Raw genomic sequence first — 23,796 nt, forward strand, 5'->3', positions numbered from 1 at the left:
CAGATGAGCCATAAGCACACAGATCGGTCATTAGTGCAGAGGGAAAAAAACATATTTTCAATGTGAATGTAGTAGATGCACTTAGAAATGAGGTAAATACCTAAAACTACGTTTTGAACACCTACTGAAAAATGCCTGAAGCTATCAAGCATTATAGGTTAATTAAAAGCTGATTATGTTTCATAACCTACATCTGCTGTGTTCAACTAATAAAATATGGTCTAATGACTTAAACGTGGCCCAAGCAATAATCTCTCCTTGTTAAAGATCAAACAGAACAAATTGATTCTGGTCTTGGTACACAGCTAGCACTATAACTGACAGTAGTTCACCAGCTTTTAAGGTAACAAGAACTAAGCCTGTGATTTCAAGAAATTACCAGAAAGTACTTGTACAGCATAGAATAAAGTCCTTGTTCTTTTTATTTTACAAGTCCATATAGCTGATACAGCTTTTAAGTGCTATCCCTAAGGTGTTTTAAAAGGGGTGTGCACGTATACACACAGTCTTGTGCAAAATGCCTAGAAATTAATCCTGATGAACATCTCTTGCACAGCACTGCCCTCTAGCGAAGTTGCATGAAACAGCCAATTTAAAAGGTAAGTCATTTTGCTATTATATCACTGTATAAGAGACATAAACAAGGAAAGTACTCACAATTCTAAGGGTCCAAAATAAACCCCAAAGTTCCCATCTTCTTATAACAGCCTGTTTCAAGACTTCAGCTGAAAGCGTGACCACAAAACGTGCAATTCTACCAACTAAACCCTTATCAAAAAGGAATCCATTCAGGTTAGATACCTTAAGCTTAGGATATGCAGTGCTTTAAAGACACACAAGTCAAATATAAATTAAATTTTCCATGGTATGAAAGCCCCACAAAAAAACAAAAACTTAATTTCAGAAATATTTTGGTATAGAAGTGTTCTATATTCACTATTTTTTCATTTGAATTACATTAAGTACAAGGGAAGCCACATGATACTTTTTTTTCCCTTTATAGCATATGATACAGTTCAATTGCCTACACTGAGCACTATTTCATATGGATACAATGCAGCATTGCTTGTCTTGGAGCAGGCAAGCTAGTACAATTGAGTCAAATGTGGTGCACTTTAACATGTCACACCAATACAGGCAACACTTGTATATAAGCTTGTATACAAGGCACTAATGCAGCACCTTTTCTTTAAGCTGTACCTTTCTTTTCTGCACACCTACACTGTACTTTTTTTTTTTTTTTTGCATAGTAATCTGATTCTACAAGTAATAGTCAACTGTTTGCCTCACAGCAAAAAATCTGTCTTTGTATCTGGCTCTTTACCCATACTATCATTCTAAAGATAAAAGTCAGAATTAGAGAATCTTATTTCTGGAACACTATTCTGGACAGCTAACAGTTACAGTGGTTCACACATCTTTCCTAAATTGTGAAGAATAAAGGAGAAAGCCTCTTAAATACATCTGAAGATGTAAGACCATCTCACAGACAGGCTTTTGTTGTTGTTTGTGGGATGTTTTTTTTTCCTGAATGCTCATTTCATATGGCTTGGGAAATCATTCAGTATATTCACTAGCAAAAATTCAGTTCCTTTACGTTAAGTTTTATTAGCAACTGAAGACTGGATATGAGAGCACAACAATTTTTCACAGAACACTTAAAATCTCAGGTTACAGAACAAACTGATCTTACTGAACGTACCAGTTCAGTTTGACATTTATGTCATCTCCTGCATACATAATGAACAGTACACTGAATACCTGTTCACCGGTTCCTCTAACTCATCACTACAGTACCTTTCTGCTTTACGTTAATACATTCACCTTCACATTTCATATTAATGAACTTTAATTTCCACTGCAGAGAGTCAAAAGAAACACTAGGAAAAATAAGTGAGACTAAGCTGGCCAAAAAGTGCCATTAAGGTTTGTAAGATGCAGAAGCTAAGGAGTTGCAGTACTTATGTTCAAGGACAACAGCCTCTGCTCTACAGCACGCACAGCGAGCTTGTGCTTGCTGGACATGTTACTTAACTGTTAGAAAATTTTACTTGGTCAGTTGAGAAGCTGAGCTTAGCTATTATACCCAGCTGTTGTTTTTCTGCATTGCTCCATCAGGCACAGAAGAGCATTAACAACCAAAAGATTAACTTGCTTTCAAAGTATAATCTCTAAAATCGCGAAAGTACAAAACTATCATTGATCCAGCAGTTTAACATCTATAGATCTCCACAGCTGCAGTAGGAATCAGGCTGTTAAAGCAAAAGAACAAGGTGGTTTGCTATTTCGGATACTTATTTGTTCATGAAGAACTGACTGTAATCAAAGAACTACGTTTCTTTTGTATTTAAGAAGCGATATTGAAGTGATTAAGTGGTAATGACCACAAAAGCTGCTAACTTGTAGGTTTCTCAATACCTGTTTGAAGTCTCCCTAAGAAGTTCAGTAGTAAACGAGTGCTTTTAAGGTTAGGTAGCTTACAAAAGGCTTTAAGCTTCTTCCCCTTCAATATAAATAAGTCAAATGAAAGAAAAGTAAATCATACTCTAGACAAAAATTAGGTGTGAAAAGATCATTAAATTTGTCAGCTGACAAACTGAATTTTGTACCGTCTTCTCTCTCAGGATGAAGGAGAAAGGATCGCTTTACTATTTCATAAAAAGTCAAATAACGCTTATTAAATGTTTTGGAAAAATTACAAAGCCAATTATAATCATCCTTCAAGGACATGCTAAATGAGATGCAAAAGATCACTCAAAAATTAATCTGCCTATCATTGTGCGAGTAATGTGTTATTCTGCCTTGAATTCAAATAGCAATCTGGAGCTGACAACAACTATTGTATTAATACCTAGGGCAATGTAAAACCATTCCAATGCAAAAACGCATTAATGAAAGAATAGATTCAAATTACATCATCTGTGAAACCATTTCAAACAAAGCACTGCACTCCTGATTTATCATTTTCTTATTATATCACATATTTATAAACACAGAAAGCTGTCAGTATAAATCATCAAGGTCATGGATCTTGAGAGACCCCCCTAAGGATCACTTATTCATATTTTTTACAAATGTATTTTAAAAACCTAGTGCTGTACTTTAGTATTATGCATTACATAACACCAAAAAAGCAGATTTGAGCTATTAAGGTTTTGCAACAGAAAAGGAACCAGCAATTAAAGACTATATTGGAAATTAAGCCACACCAAGAAAAAAGTTCAAGCAATGTTGCTAATTTAAACATTGCATGTACTTTGAAAAAATGATACAATTTCACACTCTTGTCAGTAATATGGACATATCTATGATGTGAGAAGTTGTAACTGACTTCATCTATACTTTTGATAAAACCACTATTGCCCTCTCAGAAAGAAAATCTGGAATATACACCTTTCCTAGCTGCACCTTCTTCCCCCTTCCTACTTTGCAGAAGGGTCAACTAGTGTCATTAATCAATGCCAAGAAAATAATATTTTAGAGCATTCGGCAAGGAAATACAACATGAAGTGTGAGTTTTGGCAGTGCATCCAAGAAGACCAGGCTAAAAACAAGGATCAAACCAAAGATAGGCACAAGAAACTTAACTGCAATTTCCAAGGCTTAAAATACTTTTCCTCCGCATCCACTTGCAAAAGCAGCAAATTTGTTTCTTGTACAACCAAGTCTCTGAAGTTATAAGGTAAAGGAAAATAAAGTGATTTATAATGTTTAGATTATGAGCAAGCATTAAGTGTTCCCCCCGCCGCAGAACAAGCATCTACACTCCCCTCACTTGCACAAGTAATTTCTGAAAATTTGCCTCCTACCATACTATTTAAGTTATTCTTTAAATGCATTTACTATCCTCTGGCACAGAATTATCAGCACGTAATCTTGCAAAAATTCATAGCTCCTAAAACACAGAACTACCTACTTCTCTGAATACACTGCATACTGTTATTAAACAAAGTGCCCAGCGTTGTTTGAGCATTAATTCCACAGTAGTGGATAAAGAGGAATATTAAAAAAAAATCTAATAAATGATTTGCTTAAAAACAACAGCTCTGTTAGAACAGAAAAGTTTTCCAGCGTGGTCTAAGTGAGGTTATAAGAGCAAAACAAGTACTGTGAATAAAATGAACCAAAGAAAGAATCACTCATCAATCACTGTCCTGTGAAGTTTTTCCTCAGCTAAAATCTAGTTTAACCTGAGAGGACATCTCACATCAGTTACAAACATGACAGGTGCCACTCTTAGTACATTTCTAAATGCCACAGGTCCATAAGGTAGACAGAATCCCAGAATTCTTGAGATTGGAAGAGACCTCTGGAGATCATCTGGTCCCAACCCCCCTTACTCAAGGAAGGACACCTACATCTGCTTTCCCAGGACCATGCCCAGATAGTTTTTGAAGATCTCCAAGGAGGGAAACTCCACAACATCTGTAGGCAACATTTGCCAGGGCTCCGTCACCTACACAGTAAAGAAATGCTTCCTAACATTCAAAGGGAACCTCCTGTATTTCAGTTGGTGTCCATTGCCTCTTGACTTGTCCCTAGACACCACTGAAAAAAACCTGGCTCTGTTTTCTTTGCCCCCTTGTTGTGGTTTAACCCGGCTGGCAGCTAAACACCACACAGCCGTTCGCTCACCCTCCCCCCTCCCTCTCTGGGATGGGGGAGAGAAACGGGAAAGTGAAGCCGGTGAGTTGAGATAAAGACAGTTTATTAAGACAGGAATATAAGGAATATAATAATAACAATAATAATAATAATAGTGATAATGATAATAGTATTAACAATAATAATGTGTAAGAAAACAAGTGATGCACAATGCAATTGCTCACCACCCGCTGACCGATGCCCAGCCTATCCCCGAGCAGCCGGCCCCCCACCCCGGCCAGCCACCCCTATATATTGTTTAGCATGACGTCAGATGGTATGGAATACCCCTTTGGCCAGTTTGGGTCAGCTGTCCTGGGTCTGTCCCCTCCCAGCTCCTGCTGCACCCCCAGCCTGCTCGCTGGCAGGACAGAGCGAGAAGCCGAAAAGTCCTTGGCCTGGTGTAAACACTGCTCTGCAACAATTAAAACATCAGCATGTTATCAGCGCTCTTCTCATCCTAATCCAAAACATAGCACCCCACCAGCTACTATGAGCTACTTAACTCTGTCCTAACTGGAACCAGGACACCCCTTCCCTGAGGTGTTTACAGACATTGATGTGATCTCCCCAAGCTTTAATTTCTCTAGACTTAAGCTGTTCCAGAACATTACCAGCTCACATTGCGCTTCTTGTCAACAAACGTCTTGGCCTTTCTCATCAGGGCTGCTCTCAATCCATACTCTACCCAGCCTATATTTGTGCTTGAGATCGCCCTGGCCCAGATGCAAGACTTCGCCTTGTTGAACCTCATGAGGCCCACCTCTCGAGCCTGTTCAGGTCCCTCTGGATGGCATCCCTTCCCTCCAGCATGTCGACCACACTACACAGCTTGGCGTCATCCACAAGCTTGCTGAGGGTGCAATTGATCCCACTGCCCATGTCACCAGCCTCTGGGCCTGGCCATTCAGCCCATTTTCAATCTACCTCACTAGTTGTTTACTGAACCCATACTCCAACTTCTCTGAAGGATCTTGTAAGAGACCCTCAGTGTGGGCTAGGTTTGGCTTTGCAACAAATATGCACATTTTTTAAATTCCTCTGGTAAGATATGTTAGGATGTTGTAACACTGCACACACATGTTCTATGTTTTTGGAAAATTCAGAAATTTTTTTTCCCATCTTCTGATTTTGTGCCTACCTTACCTACCAACTTGTTCACTGGAACAGCCAGGATGAAAACACGAAAAAGCTAACAGAACAAAGTTTAATACAGCAACTGTAACATGTAATCTGAGGATTCACTGTTATGGAGTTCTTAATATGGTGAAAAAACAGGCACCTTCTATCTCCCTTTGTAAGCATTAGAGTAGCTTCTTTTTCTCTACAAAAAGCTAGTACTACTGGAAAAAGGTTCCAACTCTAGAACACACCCCACAACCAGACACTGTTTTAAGTTCACAGAAGTCAGTTGCCACATCCTACAGGACTGTCCCAAATGTCATCACACAGGAAGCTAGACAGAACAAGCCAATTTTCCCACTTAAAATATGGAGTTGAGATCCCTTCTCTACACTTTTTGTTCTTCAGTTATTCTCCTTGCATCACATTTCTATTCTCGCTTGAATGACGTGGATTTAAGAAATCCTGTAGAAACATTTAGTTTGCTCCTTTATTCCAATATTACCTGTTGACTTCAGAATATTTCCTAAAAAGCACATTCAAATTCAAGTTCAGTTCTGACAACAGATCTTGCTTTTACCCAAAAGCATTTGCAAAAACATACCTCATCTTCTATATTAAATCATCCCTGGAAGTAGTTAAGTAAGTCCTGACCTTCCCTGACATTGGCAATTTCCACATTAATTCCTTAAGCTGTTACTTCTACATTAGCATTCTCCTAATGCTTTACTTTCAGGAACAGGATGCTTTCAGGTTCAATACATATTATTAAGCCCTCCTAAATTTATACCTAATATTTAGCTGAAGTTGAAGAACTCAGGAGTTTTTCCATACCAAAATGTTTCTCTCTTTAACATTTTGAGCTCTAACAGTGCGTTTCATGATACTCAATTCAGAAGCTGGGGTGAAGTTCACAACAATGGTAGTGTTCTGTGTTCTTCCACATAATATGGAAAAAAAAAAAAACACCTTCTCTGCATCACTTTGTCAAATTTAGTGGATGGATTTTGATATTCAAGCCAGGCGAAAATGAAAACCAGCATGCTAATCTGATGATGACCAAACAGAACTCTATCTTTCACCATGGCAGTACCTTGACAGTTGTCAGCAATTATAGTCCAGCATGATGCTTCAACATGTGTCCCCCCTAGCCCCCAGGAACATCACATCAAATGTATATTGTGTAGACTATATTGTGTAGTCTGGTAAGTCTGTTCTTTGCTGCTTGAAGAGCTCGCCATAGATTTCACCAAAAGCAATACATTAAATCAATAGTTACTTCAGAGAGGCCCAGCATACTGCATCAATGCTGACAGTACTCCTTAAAAAATAGATTTTAACTAGATTAGTCATTACAGTAAATTTGTTAGTTCCATAACTTAAACTGTAGTCATTTACAATCTAAAGAACATCACCCTCTGCACCCCTCCTCCTGAGGAAGAAGGAAAGTATGCTTTCAGAGAGAAAGCCTAGAAGCATACAAATACAGAAGTGAGCTTTTGCTCCCAGTATCTACTCAAATTCAAGGCTGCCTGGTGCCAATGCCAAAGCTTCTTTTCCTTAACTTTTCTCAGTATTGCATATTACCACAGCACAGAAGTGCAATTTCTGAATAGCTATAACCCAATTCTTCACATTCAAGGCCATGCAGAACAGTCTTGTTAACATTTGATTAATCGTAGAACGTATAACCTATATTCCAGGCAACATACGCAGAATCCACCAATTCATCTGCTTCGTGGTACTCTTCTAGAAATACCATTTAAAATGAAATTCAAGTCAGCTGCAATAAGTGCAGGCACAGCATCACTGTTTACTTCCAGTGTTTTGAGTTCAAGTTATAGGTCTTAAACATAAAACCACTCTTAGCTTAGGAATTTATTTTAATGCAATTCAGTTATGAAAGAATTTGCTAGGCTCTCTCTTACTACACTACAACCTTCATTATATGTTCATTTAGAATAGATTTTATTTTATTTTTTTACAGTAATATAAATCAGTATACAGAAGACTGGATACATCTGTTCTTGATTTTTCTTATAACCACACAGCCCTTTAATAGTGCAAATATAAAACAGGCAATGGAACAGGCTGAGGATTTTCAGAAGTCGGGAACCAGGGGAAAAAATTCCATCCTCACTGCAAATCCTCAACTCTTAACTAGGAAGAACAAAAGATCTAAGATCACCTCTGTTCAGAGAAGGAAATTCCAGTAACATGTATTGCATTCTCACTTATTGTCTACCCTTTTCTCATAATCTGCTAAGCATCTGTACGAAGATTTCAAGTAGATGTTCTTGTGCTCACCCTTACAAAAAGAGTATTCCTTTTGGCATTTACAAATCTACCAGCAATTATTAAAGAATAGCTTAACAACTAAGAACCATGACAAACAATTCTATATGCTACAGAAGGCTGTCTAAAAATACAGGAACTTAATTACTTGTCAGATATCTAACATCACAGGCAAGCATTACAGACAATGCCTCAAACTTGCCTGAGCATTGATGCTTCTTATCTAGAGGCTTTTTTTTTTTTTAAATGCAATATTAACATAAGAATACAAACCTAAAAGGCAGACTGCACAAAGGACTGAACTGGTAAGTTTACAAAAATAAGCAGTTACTCCTTCCAGAATTATGCTTTTTTTCCTCTTAAGTGTAAGGACTAGAGCTATCCAAACTGGTACAGTGTAAGAGACTATACTCTTACAGCTCTCTCTCTCAGGAAAACACGACAATGCGCAAACTTTTCACTGAGGTAACTTATAAATTATAAGTCCTACCACTGGGAAAAGCAGTCCTCAATACAAACCACAACCCAGGTGTGAGAATTAAAGTGTGTTTTTGCAGTGGAAAATTCCACTAACCTTGCATCTTTAAAAGCGATTGTGCAGGCATAACTCACGAGCATGTTTAGCAGATAAGGGGACAGTGGAAGGTCCCACTGTCCCAAAATAAGGAGGATAGCTAAGAAAAACAAGACAAGCAGTGCAAAATCAGTAAAAACAAAAAATCATGGGCCCTCTAGTCATGAGAGAAGAAGGAAAAAAAGGAAAAGGATAAATTAAGGGATGGTCAAATAAAATTGTACATACATGGTATAGTAATAAGCATCAAGTAGTTTGTGAACCTGTGAACCTGTAGTAGTACTCAGCCAATGAGAAAACTGGGGAGGAATTCAGCGTTGGATAATAGGGAATATAAGGTTGTGATACACTTTTGCTGGGCACTCCTGCTTGCAGGACACCCGCTCACTGCGATCACAAACAAAAATGCTATTTCACTGAGATTCTCGCCCGTGTTATTGGCTGCGGATTGTTTCTCACACAGGGACATGGCATCCACATGCTGCTCAAGTTGTCTGAATAGTGAATTGAGAGCAGTGCTGTCATGCTGTTACAGGCAGAAATTGCATACTTACGGAAGCCTGAACACCACTACAGTGAGCAAAAGCGTTATGAAAAAGACAGAGCCTAGAAAAGCTGTTCCAACTCCAACTTTTAGAACGTAGACCTTCTATTTAGTGGCTTTCACTGAACATGATGCATTTGTACCTCAGTCCACCCACGTATCAAAGTTAATTCACTGTTTTGGCTTCAGATTTTTGATTGCCTGTAAACAGTGCCAAAAAGTACACCACCAGAGATGGACAGCAGTCTCCTCTGTGAGCTCATGCCCAAGTCTTTCATAGAATAACTCCTCCATTTCTCCCACCATGTCGTAAACCCTACTGTGTAACAAAAATTATGGTTTTGGAAGGATAAAATGCAGCAGTTAAAAGCAAAGTAAATAGTAATTCCATGCTCCAAACATTTGCATAGATAGCTCCAAGTTTTCAAAGCAAACTAACCTTAAAAATTTAGTAATTAAGGCATTCAAAGAAGGCTATTGTAGTTCTCATGTTTGATATTTCACCTCAATGACCACCACCCACCAACTGCAAAGTCCTAAATACAGTAAAACTAAGGCACCGGCCTTAAGGACAGGTTTTGTCTTCATTTGATAACCCCCCCCGCCCCAGACAGCACAGAGCACTGAAGTTACTGAACGTTAAACATAAGTCATATTCCCAGGTTCAGTTAGTCTCAAGGACAGAAGCATATTGTGACATGCAGCTGAACAGTGCCTAGAAACAGTCTGGGCTCAGCAGTAAATCCAAGTCAGTGGCACGGTAAGGAAATAAAATGTAGGTGGGGAGTATTAGCAATAAATTCAAAAGCTTTCATATGTTACTTTCTGAAACACTGTATACACTTCAGTCAACAATAAACTTGTGTAAAACAGTCTGCATTTTAAATGCTTGTAGATGTTCATTAACAACCACAAAAAAAAAACAAACTTGGGTAGCTGTTTGCCAGCTTTAGTCTGGAAAAAAAGGCAAAAACATTGAAGATATTCTCCCAGCTAATGATTTTGTTCTTAATTTTAGTCTCATGAAGGTCAAAAACTCTACATGTGCTCTGCAGTAATGTAACTGAACAAGAGATTAATCTCTCCTTCCATAATTAAGGGAAACAAATTTAAAAGCTGACATGTTATTACAAGCTAAGTGAAGGTCTAGGTCTTTTTTGACCAGGACATGATCTAGATGTCAGCAATATAGCCTGAAAAATTTAGCGCCTATGTCAGTCAGAAAGGGCTTAAAAGTAATTAAATTTATGATTCAGTTCAAAATAAAGCACTTAGTCAATAGAGATGAGAGCAGCTAGGTGAGCTGAGCTGCTCTCAGCTCTATTGACTTCACTGCTCGTATTAGGTGGCCCACCAAAGTGCTCTCCTACAGCAGTGCGAGCTGTCTCCTACAGCAGTGGCTCAGTGGCCTCATCACCACTCAGCTGTTGGCACTCAACATCCCCTTTACAGCTCTGTGCTGAATTGCCTCCCAGCATCCTGCTGTAACTTATGCCAGCTTAAAGGCATTAATAAAAGCATAGCTAATAACTTTGTCTCTTTATTATTAAATTTGGACTTGTTCAGGAGTCAAAAGATTTAGCAGGCACTTCACCCCTTTATCTAGTTATGACTGAAGGGCTCTTACTTCTGTCCTTGTTCTGCAATGGTTTAGCTCACTTATCTTTTGCCCGAAGACAAGCTAGTAGCAGTGCTTCAAAATAACTTTTATTGTCTGAGCTATTGTTACTGAGCCACTCAGAATTCACTAGCAAAGCTACACAGGTCTACTATGTTAGAGCCAGGCTGCAATGGAAAAGAGCTATTTCAGCAAGGACACGCATTTAAAAGATTAACACCTATTAAGAAAACATTGAACTCGTACAAGCTTTAAAGTTTCATCTGCAGTTAACCGTTAGGCTTTAAAACATCATCTTAACTGCAAAATTTTACCCTGATGACAATTTAATACTGTAGCAATACAAATAGGCCGATATTCGGTGACTGAATAAACTGAACAGATGAGAAAAGAAAGTGACAACATGAATATGAAATGTTGGCCAAATTATTCCAATTGTCACTTGCCACATACAAAACGTTTAGAATCAGTTATCATCTGAAGACAAGTTACAAGCAATAAAAAAAAGCCTGTAAATTAAAATGCTTCCTTTTCCTTTGCACTTAAAAATATTCAAATAGTATTAATCCTATGATTCATGATCTGTTACTGAATGCACTCTTCTGAATCCTTTTAAGCTACATTAAGAACTGCAGTAGTTTAATTGCATGTGTAGGACTAACAGAACACTCCCCAGGCTTTGGAAAACAAGCTTCTACAGTGTTTCAAACTCAATTTGCTTTTAACTTAAGATTTTCTGGATTTCTGAAGGCATACATGGCAGAAGATACTGCAGATTCTTCGTATGTAGAACTGAATATTGACATGCATAGATATGCACTTGTACTCGCATTCTAGAAATACAGAACTGTGAAGCAATGCCACCTGCTGAAGAAATTGCTGTTTTGTTTACTGAATGAAGAACAGCCTTTTACAAGAAATGTAGTTGTGATTAAGAAAATGTTGCATATTTCATTATACATAAAGTTATTGCCAGACTTCTGCTTATAATGCTCTGTAGGAATAAAACCATCAATGTAGATGAACAGTAGTAAGGTTACAGTCAGAATGACACCGCCAAGTCTAGGTTATGCCATTGTGCAATGCATAAATAGCAATATTTAGTTCTCTCCTGCTGAATGGAGCAAGAGACAAACCTCAGTACAGTAGGAACCAGCGAAGTTGTATTACAAGGCATAAAGAAGAATAATCTCCCCTTGCAGGAATACATTGAAACCAAACCTGAACTGAGCTCAAGTTCTGAAACAGTGGTTCTTAAGCTGCAGTAAAGTTATTCCTCTCATTCCAAGAAGTCGGAAGTATTATTTCATATCATGAAAAAACAGAACTAAAAGATACTGCTGAAACTACTTACCATGATGACTTTTTTCTGTACAACTGTGGTTCATGATAACGGCAAATATCATTAACATAAGAAGTTGAAACATTTGTTTAACAACTTACTGTGTAAGTGATAGCTGCCAACATTCCAATCACAGTCAAGGAACTAATGGAAAATGAAAGAGCAGTCAAGCCATCTGAAAAAAAAAAAAGCCTGCTTAAGTTTCCTACATTAGAGATACTCATTTTTCTTGAATTGGTTTCCTGAAATTTAAGTTCATTAGATTAAAGAAAAAAAACGAGCTGTAATTACCAGCCATATTAACTTAGATTAAAAAAGCTGTGCTAGGTGAATTTGGCAGCTTTTTCTTCCTCCTCCAATACTTCAAGAAGCAGGACAGCCATCCCTCCCTCACTACAGACTTGAAGGTAATGCATTTAGTTAAGTGGTTGAATAGCCACTGATGAACTTAGCTCCCACCACTGTCTAATGTCTCACTGTCTAACCTTCAATATCTATTTACAGCCTCCACAGAGTATTGTGGTTAACCTTCCACAATTTAGGCATGCATTCTGGATGGTTTTATCCTTGATTTGTTATCCCCCAGCTTCTCGTAATCAAGCACTACACAAACAATCAGGCAGACATAGATCCCTCAAACAACCAAACAAGCCAGGGACTGTGGGCTTCAGCTTGACTCAGACCACGTACACCCAGATACAAACTGGAAAAAGGTCAGGGAACTGAGGAGTTACTGCAGCCTTGCTATCACTCTAGAAATTAGAAGGGATAGGCAGGAAAGAATGATACCAAACATCCCCAAAGGCAACAAGCTTCTAGAATCCTCCTGCATAATTCTGCATAACAGCCCTGTCCCTAATCCTGCCCACGAGGACACAACTTGGCAAGCTTCCTTGAACTTTCCTCATTAAATAGCAGCACAGTTGTGTATAGTAGCTATTAGAGAAGTTAACTTTGACAGATCGGTTTCGTGTCTGCACCCAGCCACAGAAACTGCAAATTGGGCCACTGCCTCGTGTTCTCCCTCATGTCCTCCCCCTTCCTCTGGGAGATTCAAGAACTCTGAGCAAAACAGCTTTCATTCAACCTAACTGTTAGCCAGAGTCCATTCACTAGCCTGTTTCCAAGAGGCTGGAGCACATACCATACACAGAGGTTGAGGGAAATGGGCTTGTTCAGACTGGAAGAGAGACAGCTTTGGGAGACCTAACACAGCCTGCCAGTACCTCTGAGGTGTTTATCAAAGAGGTGGAGTCCAGGCTTTTCAGTGGTGCACGGTGGTTGAATGAGAGACAAAGGGTGACAGCATGTACATTCATGTTGGGTAAGAGAATTATTTTTCACCATGAGATGAAAGTCTCCATCTGTAAGGGTTTTTCACGAACTAGCTGATAAAGCCCTGAGCTGCCTACTCTGACCTTACAACTTCCAGCTTTGAGCAGGAGATTGACTAGATGACCTGAGGTCCCTTCAGTCTGAAGACTGTTGCCTGATCCTACCAAGTTAAAGTCACAGGGAAGTGCCAGTAGAGTCAAGAAATCAAATCCAGATGTGCAAATCCAAACCCAGCATCTTGATGACCTTAACAGAACTAAACATTGGCTATGCTATACCTTCAGAGCAAAGACAGCTACAGAACTGAATATTTAATTGACAGCCATGTCAATGTTGCTTAGAGAAATTAGCTTGCATCTCAGTTCAACTACTGTCACTACCCATATAAACAGTTTAGGATGCATTTTATTCCATACTGTCAGAACACTTCTCTAGCTTCAGACAAACAAAGGGACAGCAAAATGTATGACAAAACAACGGACTTGGTTTCCCTATCCCTTGTGCTTGGAGGAAAAGCTTAAAACGGAGTTCATATTAAGAAAGACTTTGCAAAGAACACTGCTAAAATACTAACTGCATCCTCAGACCTGTGCAACAACCACAGAACTAGAAGCAGTAACAGAGCCAAATGCCTGCTGGATTATGCGTACATACAGTAGATGCACAAGTTCAGAAGCATGTGCGGGATACAGTGGAATCAACTCCAGCAAACTAAAGTGCCTCCTGAAATGTAAACTAATATACTATGTTCTCTTTTTAATTATTTAATTCCTTCCTGTGGAATCAGCAGCTCAAAGCATTCCAAATCTTATTCTGAAGAATTACTGCAGTGGAGCAAGTAAACTCAAATTAGAGAACTGTCACCAGGAAAGTTACTTTTTGTTCAGTTAATGGTATGCATGCCTGAATAAGCTAATAGCAAGCAATGCAAACTCAGAACAGAACTCAAACTTACGGCTACTTCCAAATTCTTCAAAGAGGAGCTTCACTTTCTCCCATTCTGTGGAGTTCTTCTTATTGGGAATATCCAAAGGAACAAAAGCCCTGTAACAAAACAGAAGGTCATCTCACTTACCCTCGTCAGGCAAATATAAAAAAATTGTACTTCCAACTTAAGCAAATGGAATCCATTTATTCCTGAAGAAAAATTGTTTGATGTTAAGTTTCAAAAATTCTGAAGTCAGTGTTACATTTAATATACATTCCTCATATATGGCTTATTTGGATCAGCAGAGTTCATGTGAGCCTGTGCACAGCTAGGTCTGCAGTCAATGAACAAATAATTTTCAATTTAACCAGTCCTAACAGAGGCAAGGACCTTACACTCAAGCATCATTAAACGATGTCCTGTGTTGATTTACTAACCTGGCTTGACTTACGGGCAGAATAATTAAAAAAACCAAACCCAACAACTATCACTTGAGATATTCTTCTATAAAAATCACATCACTAAAAGCTAGAATAAAATTCATGATTGCCACAGCAAGCATTTAATTAAAATTTAGAGGGACATGTCTGTGTTCCACTATTACAACAAGAGAGACTAATCTTCTGCACTCCATTTCTTGTTTGGTATTTTGCCTGAGAGAACTGAACTGCAGAGAAGCCCATTAAGTATTTTTGACCTTTCAGGGAAAGAGAGTTGCAAAGAGTGCTTAGAAAAGTTCCAGATAAAACAGTCATCCCATCCAAAGTCCAATAGTAAGACTAACTCTTCAGTACCTCCACAGACACAACAGCTTATTATTGAACAGCTAGAAAACCAGTACTTCCATAGCAATCTGAAATCACAGCTTCCAGACATTCAGTATGTGAAGGAGGCTTATCAGAAAGCTGGAGAAAGACATCAGAGCCCGTAGTGACAGGATAAGAGGCAGTCATTTCAAACTCAAAGAGGGAAGATTTAGATTGGATATTAGGAAGAAATTATTCACTCAGAGCATGGTGGTAGACTCTAACATGTTACCCAGAGAAATTCCGGATGCCTCATCCCTAGAAGTGTTCAAGGCCAGGCTGGATGGGGCTTTGGGCAACCTGATCTCATGAAAGATGTCCCTGCCCACAGAAGAGAGAACTGGACTAGATGATCTTTAAGGTCCCTTCCCATCTGAACCATTCTATGAAAGTCTGCAAGTCACAAGGAAGCCAGTTCGGAAATCAACAAAGAAATTTAGATAAAGAACGTGAGAACAGAAACCAAAAATCCAGAACAAGTACCTTTTGGACTTTTGTAAAAATAGAAGAACAGAATGGGATTCTTGCTTCAAGTTCCAATAATCAAGTAACACACATCTTGCCTCGAACTTCAAGTATAGAATACAAGCATGTGTTTCAGAGATTAGTGCTAAACTATGCACACTTATCAATTCAAAACCAAATCAATCCATTAGCCTGCAAACAAAATTAAAAGGTCTTATCTTAACCTTTTCAAAAATGTTTAGCTTTTACTTTCTTGACCATGTAAGAGCTAGACTAAGGCTAATACTTCAACTGACACATGCTTGCTGGCTTACGGTTTCAGTCTTGTAACTGCCCCTGGTACTAATTCTCTCTTTAAAATTGTATCCAGGCAAGATCAAATCACAGGTACTAAAACAAGTTAAGTAGAACTGTCCACTTATGAGAGATAACACAAGTAACAGCAGTTTATTTGCTGAAAAAAGTTAAAAATAGGAGGCAACTGCAAGCCAAGTGAGCTCAAGTCCTCTCACTTCAGAAATCACTATGCATTTGCTATTTGCAGACCACATGGAGGAAACAAATGAGATGGAAGAACATCCTAGGATATAACTTGCCATTTTCTTCCTCCAAGAGCAAAAGGTGTTTGTTTGTTTGTTCCTTCTTCTGGGTACCTACAAACCAGCATGTCAAAGGACATTAAGCAGAGTAGAAGGTATAGTACCCTGTCACACACATGGTCTTCAGTTAGTATTCAGCTAAATCCTGACTCGATGAGAGAAATCTGATTCTGTTCCTGTTCAAGTTCCGTGTAGCAAGAAGGGCCTCAGAAAGGCACACAGTAGCTATGAATTCAGAGTCTCAAATCCCAAACAAGCAGGAATCTTACCTCACCTTCTGAACAGGGTCCCCCCCAACTAGAGGCCAACTAGCCAGCAGGCTGTAACTAGCCCAACCTTGACTTCTGGCCTCTAGCTTATCAGGCCACAACATGAGCGAGGCACAGTTAGCATGCCTAGCTGTCTACAGACCAGCATCCAGCCCACAGTCCCAAAGCAGCTCTAAAACACAGCCCATCCATCGTGCCATCATGATACTGATACAGAGCACTTTAGGCCTGTTTTTCATGCACACGAAGCAAGAAGAAATTTGACAGAAGTCAGTCATTTTGATATGTTGACTAAATGGTCAATGGACAATAGCAGCTATCATCAGAGTAAGACTGATTTGCTAACTAACTATTCACCTACCACCAGCACACTACAACAGAAGTCAGTCAATTGACAGCGAGTGAATAGAGTACAAATGCCAACACACAGTTTTACAGGTGTAACTGTGAATTCGGCTAATTCAAGTGAACAGAGCAGCTCAATAGTGTTGTCTTGCACTTGGAGGTCTTGGCAGAAAAGAAATTACCAAGTGTACTAATTTTCAGAACAGAGTCAAACCAATCTCCTGCTTAAAACAATTCCTGGGAATACCATGATCAAGAACTACCCTGCAGATTGAAAAACAAATGCTAGACAAGCTAGACACGACTATTAACATTTGGCAGAGCTAATAGCACACAGGTGTAGACGGGTCAAATTCAATCCTTAAATCAAAGATGTAAGATTTACTAACTGGGATCTCTAGCAACTGAGTTTCAAACTAGATTTAAACTCACTTCCTTAAAATGAGTTGTGCTATAAATCATAATTATTTATAGGTTAATTAGAGCTACATACGTAGCTTTTTAGACAGTAGTACTTCCAGAAAATTTAAGGTAACAAGTTTAATTATAAACACTGATAATCAGGGAAACTATGTTTTAAATCAAACATTATTAGCCTCAAACATGAATATTTTAGTTCATAATAGGCTGACATATAGAGGTGCTTTAACGTAGATTGTAGTACCTCAAGCACTTTGCCTCCAACACATGACATTTAGGGATAAATAATAAACTAATTCAATAAAGCAAAGAATTTTAAGAAGGGAACTGCATTACCAGTAAATTTAGTTTTGAGCATCCCAGTGTAAGTTTGTCTATTCTTTGCTTTTAATGATACTTAGAATAAAACTACAAGATTAACTGACACAAGAAAAAATATTACGTTTCCCAAAATAGCTACATTGATGTCTAATGGAGCAAGATAAGTATTCAGATAGGAGTAAAATAAATTTTAGACTTCCAGCTTAGCCAGTTTTTATGGTTTCTTTGAGGAACTCTGCACAGAAAAGGTTTCCCCAAGAAGACTTTGCCCCTATCTTTAAGGGAGCCAAGCTACTTACAGATCTGTTAGTTATACAGATGACTTGCTAAACCAAGATGGTACCATACACTAACCATATGAGCGCAAGAACAAGACAGACTATGAGCCAATTTCACTAGGAAGTTAACAGGAAACATTCCAGCCCCTCCTGCTATTGCAACCTGCATGCATGAGTCTATCCTAGTCCACTAAGCCCAGCCTCCTAAAAATAAATCCAGTGCATAAGGTTCCAGTCTGGTTTCATGTTGGTCTGATCCTGACCACGTGTTTACCTCTCAAAACCAGTGGAGAAAAAAAAATAATCTCCTGCTACTGCCAAGTAGAGGTAGTACTGCCAGATTGTCTTCAGTCCCACATTCAATTAACCCCCTCACGCTGAGACTTGAGCTCCAACACTCTTTTAGCTCTCTCCTATGGCAGTGGGGCTTCTGATACTGCTCTTTGACATTGCTGTGCAGACAGTGGACCAACTCCTCCATAACAATGGGTATATAAACATTTGGAATACACCCACTATTACTGACAACTGAAGTCCACATTTTTCTTCAGCACAATTCTCATTTGCTTCCTGAACTAAGCTGTTCAGTCTTGGAGTGTCCCTTAAAGGGGGCAGCCAAGAGCAATTTTTCTGCAGCATCCTCCTAAATAATAAGGAGGTTTTTTTCAGTGCAAGGGCATCAGGATGATGCCAATATCAAACTATCTTTAAAGAAGTGAGCAACCTCCTATTTGTAAAAGCAAACAAAAGAATTATTCTGATGACAACCCAAAATATACATTATACAGTACATTTATATGAATATGATTCAAGTCAATGATTAGATAAACAGCTTTTGTCACAGCATTTTAGTAATATTTTTAGACCCAGATTAAGCTAACTCTGAGCCCCTTAGTCTCTCCTAGCAGCCAATAAGCTTTTAATTGGAAAGACACTAAAATTCTTTTGAATCCTACCTTGAAGTGTTTCTCCAAACTACAAACAATACTATAAAACAATAAGGCAGTATACAATGAGAAGCTATACAATGAGAAGCATTAGTTTTGCTAGTTTCTACTTTACATTCTAGAACTTCGTCATGTGTCATTTTAACATGCATTTTGTAAATTTTACCAGCTTTATTGCTGTAGTCAAAACACATATGGCACAGCATACATTAGAAGCATTAAATATTGGTGTGCATGTCATGTTTAACAATGATCTTAAATTGGTTTTGTAATACTGGAGTTTCAAAATAATAGTACTTGTTGCAAACAAGTTACTCACTTCAGTAATACCTGCATAGTAAACAGATTCTAGTAAGGTGTTTTTCATACAAGGCACAACTCTGTAAAGTACAACCCCACACTATATTCATGTTTTTCCACAGAAGATTTCCATTTGGGGGTAGTACTAAAAACATTACACCTACTCACATTCCTAAAAAATGTTTTTGGACGTCCACAAAAGCATTTGGTCATAGAGAATGCAAGCAGGAAAAGCACGAGTCTTTTACACCCTGTTGTACTTCAGGTATCAATACAATTGTAAATATAAGTTGCAGCCATCACGTCCTTGATGGATATTCACACTGCACAAAAAGTCAGAACTTGGAAGCACAAGTACCTCCACAATTAAGGAAAATATCAGTTTCGTTTCTAGTTAAAACTCTTGCTTTTCAGGTGTGCAATACCCAGGTTATTTAAGCCTTAATAGATATAAGCTAGATATTGGTTATATTGCTTGAGCACAGCATAATGTAATTTTTTAATCTTGCACAGAACAAAGTTCCATTTAGGGTTCTATTTAGTATATCCTTCTTTAATATTCAATACAAGTACTTACCCAATTAAGAGAAGAACTGCACAAATTGTGAGGAATCCCAGAGTATATTTGAGTGCAGTTTTAACCTGCTGTATATTAAAAAGAAAATCATAATATTAACGTAAATCCAAAGGGATTTATCCAACAGGTTATTACAAAGCATACTCGACGCAACAGATTTTCAAGAGAACCTCCAAAATAAGCAAGAGTAGTTTTAGGTCCAAATCAGTCGTATACATTCTTGAGGAGTCCTGTAGCTTGAAGACTATGAACAACGATACTGAATTATGCTTCCATTAAGCTATGCACTTGGGCAGCTGTGGCCAGAAGCCAGGGTGCACTTGTTTAGGGCAAAAACACTCAAAGAAAATTCTTACTACCAATATTTTATATTATTGCTTATTATGGCTACAATTAGAAGTTTTTATCTCCCATGTTAATATTACAACTGAATAGAGTTGAAAGGGACTGTGATTAACGATTACAAGACTCTTTAAGAAAAAGATTCTTCATTTGAGTAGCTCACAGCTTACTGGCATGGATTCATGTTCCTTGGAACATCATGCATATTAAAAATCTTCAGAGTATTACTGAAGTCACCAAGTGCTAGCTTCACGTAAATTACTACCGCCTACTTTCAGAAAATGAAAGCACAAGATAGAAACTAAATCTGACTATCTCAGAATCAGTATAATCCTGTCTTCTGCTTCAGAGCCTGTTCACAGATATTTCCATGAATTCTAAGAAAAATCTCATGTAAGAACTTTTAACTCCCTTTGTTATGGTGCACTTACTGAGCATGTGTTGCCATCATCTTCTTCCTTCTCCTCATAATAGAAATAGACAAAGGGTATCCACAGAAAGACGCAGAACAATATGATGGAGTACAAGGCTAGGAAAAAGATTAATTAAGTGAAAAGGCAGTTATATTGGCACTTCATTTACTACATAGTAATTCAAAGGAAAAAAAAAAAAAGACTAGTTTCTTCTCATTCTAGATCTCAATTTCAAGCATTGAAAAGTTAATAAATTTAACAGCCAGCCTGTGAATTATTGTTTTTTTCATTCTAAAAGTCCTTTGGAGTTAACCTGTTCAGACTATGATTTCAGATCAATTTTCAATTCAGCAATTATAAAAAGCCTAAAGGAAGCAATCGCCTGCATGCAGTGACATACAGAACTAGCACACTGGGCACAAAGAACAGAATATAACAACAACAACGTTATTCCTTACTTAGCTTGGTTGCTTCTTATCTTGGATAGTGTATATTCAGAATACCCAGCTGCTTCCACAAAATCATTTTAAAAAAGCATTTTAGCTGATGAAGCCAAATAAAGTATTGAAACCTACTACCTAGATGTGAATGAGAAGTTTAAGAGAAGTCATTCTTTGGAAAAATATTTTAAAGTGTTATGTGCATCTACTATTTAGCATGCTGAATTGGTGTAAGAGTGCTAAGAGTGTAACAAGCAGTGTAACAAATAGTTCTTGATTTGTTTGTAAACTGTCTCACATTCAACAGGAGTAAAATTCAGTTCTAGATAACTTGAAACAATCTTAAAGCATTCTTAGATGCTCTAGAACAGCATATAAACTGCTTCAATATTGTGTTTCGAGGAATCAAATGTCTCAAATCTATGATCTGCCTTTTTTTTAGGCAAGTCCTAAATATAAACTGCACTGTGACAGTTGGTTATGTAAATTACAATCATCATTAAAGATCTGAATAATCAACCCATAGAGGTCACTGCAAGCACAGAAAACACCCTGCTTCCAAGTTAAGTCTTGTAAACCTGCTTCAGCATACCTTACTCATATGGGGTATGACCACAGCTCACCAAATAACAGGACCAATCCATGTTCCCTCCAAGGCAATAAAGGAAGAAAGACTCAAACCTCAAAAATTATCTACAATCCAAGTGAAATAAGGCTACCACATACCAGTACACCAAACACTGGTTCTACCTAAAAACGCTATTACTGCAGTTATCTTAATTCATTTTTTAAAACCAACATTTCAGGCTTCTGACGCTAAGCTTAGAGACCTTTTGGAATTTGAGCTGCTGGCGTTCAGTTACCAAATACATAGCTAAACATCTATCTTGAATTTGTTTTTAAACTATTTTCTTTTTGAAAACTAAGTATAGTATGCTTTTATAGGATAAAACTGTTTCTGGTAATTTCTCTTAATTCTTCCTACTAATATCCAGAGCTTTTCTGATCTACTACAGGTACAGAGCAGAGGACCTTTCTCAATGGCCACTGACAATCACCTAATCACCAGCTGAACTACTTTTGTTGAACTGTCTTATTTAACTGGATTGCTTGATGCTGTTGAATTGCTGCATAGCTTGCCCAGCCTTTACAAAGGTTGAAAAAAGCCACTGGTACCACAAGCATCTGAGCAGCACACAGTAAGACAGCTAAGCAAAGTTTTCAACTCAGTAAAAGAAACAATTCCAAAAACTATTTCCACGTATTGCTATTAATACCATCACATTCAGCTTTTAAAGGACGGTCACAAGAGTTTGGTAAGTTAGTTGCCAAAAATATAATATGAAGATTTTTTTCCGAAAGTCATCTATTCCAAGCTTCCAGACTGTAAGTGCTGCCTCTCAACTCATGCGATGAATTAGCAGGCTTAAGCTATTACAATAAAGCTGAAGACAGAGGTACTTCCATAAATGAAACATTTTATGGAAGTTATAACAGTTCATTACCATGACCATATAAATACTTAAGTCAACTTTGTGCACCAAATAAATGCAGCTGACTTAAGTGTTTTTATATAGATCCAACTTTTACAGTAAAGAAAGTCCAAAACATGACCATAATAGTTCCACAAACCCACCATTCAGAGTAATATATTGCAAGATATAAAGAGTTCATGAAAGAGTTCATGTGTATACAAAAAAACAAGTGTGAGACATCAAATCAGGGTAGGTTCATTCAGTACGAATTCAGTAAGAAACAGGTATTGCTACTAACAGTTCTATTCAAATTCAATCTCGTTTCCTTTTCTACATCCAATGGCTCACATGAAAACCATACAAGAAGTTTAAGATAATGTTGGCATTCCAGAATACTTAAATCAAATTTAGATCCAAGTCTATGCAGCTCTAAATAGAATATTGTATAAAACTCCTGATATTAAGCTCCTGACATCCTAAGTTTCATAACTTTGAAGTTAACATCTATAGGCTTCTCTTCTTTGCCAATGTAAGCAAAGCAAATTCCTATCCGGATTAGCCTTACCAGAAGGTTAAATAACTGTGCTTTCCTTGAAGTCACAGTTAATCCAATCAAAGTTCTCAATAATGTTCCCATTGTATTATTGTAGCCAGGAATTTATCAGATTAAAAAAAAAAAAGAAAATCATACTGGCTTAGTGTCATGCCAGCAGGAGAACAATATAGAAGAGTTTAACCTTGCTTTTGTGCAACCCAAAGTAGCAAAGCTTTGAATCTTCTGGAAAAATGGAGTAAAGCTGGGCATCATGAAGGATAAAACCTTTTAAAGATCCCACTAAGCCCTCTTATACCAAGCTGACTCTCGACTAATTTGAGAGAAAGTATTGCCCATCTCGTTTTGTATACACTTCTATCAACTGGCAAACCAAAAGGCTTTAATTCATTGAAACCTTAACTGGTAGCAGTGGAATTGTTCTTCAGGAACTGCCTGAGCAGCTACGATCAACTCAAAAGTCAGCCAAATATTAAAAATGCCACTTAACTTCCTGAAGAGGGAGCAAGATGTAGCTCTTGGTCTTTATTAAGAAAAGCCGAGCCACATCTGGCCAAATATATATTCATATTCAAATCAGCAAGATACAGTAAGAGCTATTTTTGGATAATACTGCTATACTAACCTACTAATACTAACAAGAAATACCTACCTAGCTGGTCCTACGCTATCTATAGAAGGGTGGGGAAAGACTGACTGCAATGGGTTAGTCTCATTCCAGGTTTAATCAATTAATGCCTTTCACACACAGCTCCATCAGCAGAAGTCTTACACATTCCAAAGAAGAGGGTGCTGGCTACTGAACTGGGGAAAGAATCTAATGAGCAAAAGCTTGCAGAAATAG

At 37.9% G+C, this 23,796-nt stretch overlaps 1 protein-coding gene across 1 annotated transcript in view; it reads right to left on the minus strand.

The window, feature by feature from the left end:
- The window catches only part of LMBRD1 (LMBR1 domain containing 1), a 75,794-nt gene that overhangs the window by 36,081 nt on the left and 15,917 nt on the right, over positions 1-23,796 (minus strand). Inside the window, exons 4-7 of the mRNA XM_083830422.1 lie at positions 20,503-20,600; positions 19,730-19,797; positions 14,430-14,518; positions 12,241-12,314 (exon numbers count right to left, since the gene is read on the minus strand). Coding sequence (XP_083686548.1) covers positions 12,241-12,314; positions 14,430-14,518; positions 19,730-19,797; positions 20,503-20,600 — 329 coding nt within the window. The remainder of the gene's footprint in view (positions 1-12,240; positions 12,315-14,429; positions 14,519-19,729; positions 19,798-20,502; positions 20,601-23,796) is intronic.

This window comes from Anser anser (assembly GCF_964211835.1).
Source record: "Anser anser genome assembly, chromosome: 3".
Classification (NCBI taxonomy): Eukaryota; Metazoa; Chordata; class Aves; order Anseriformes; family Anatidae; genus Anser; species Anser anser.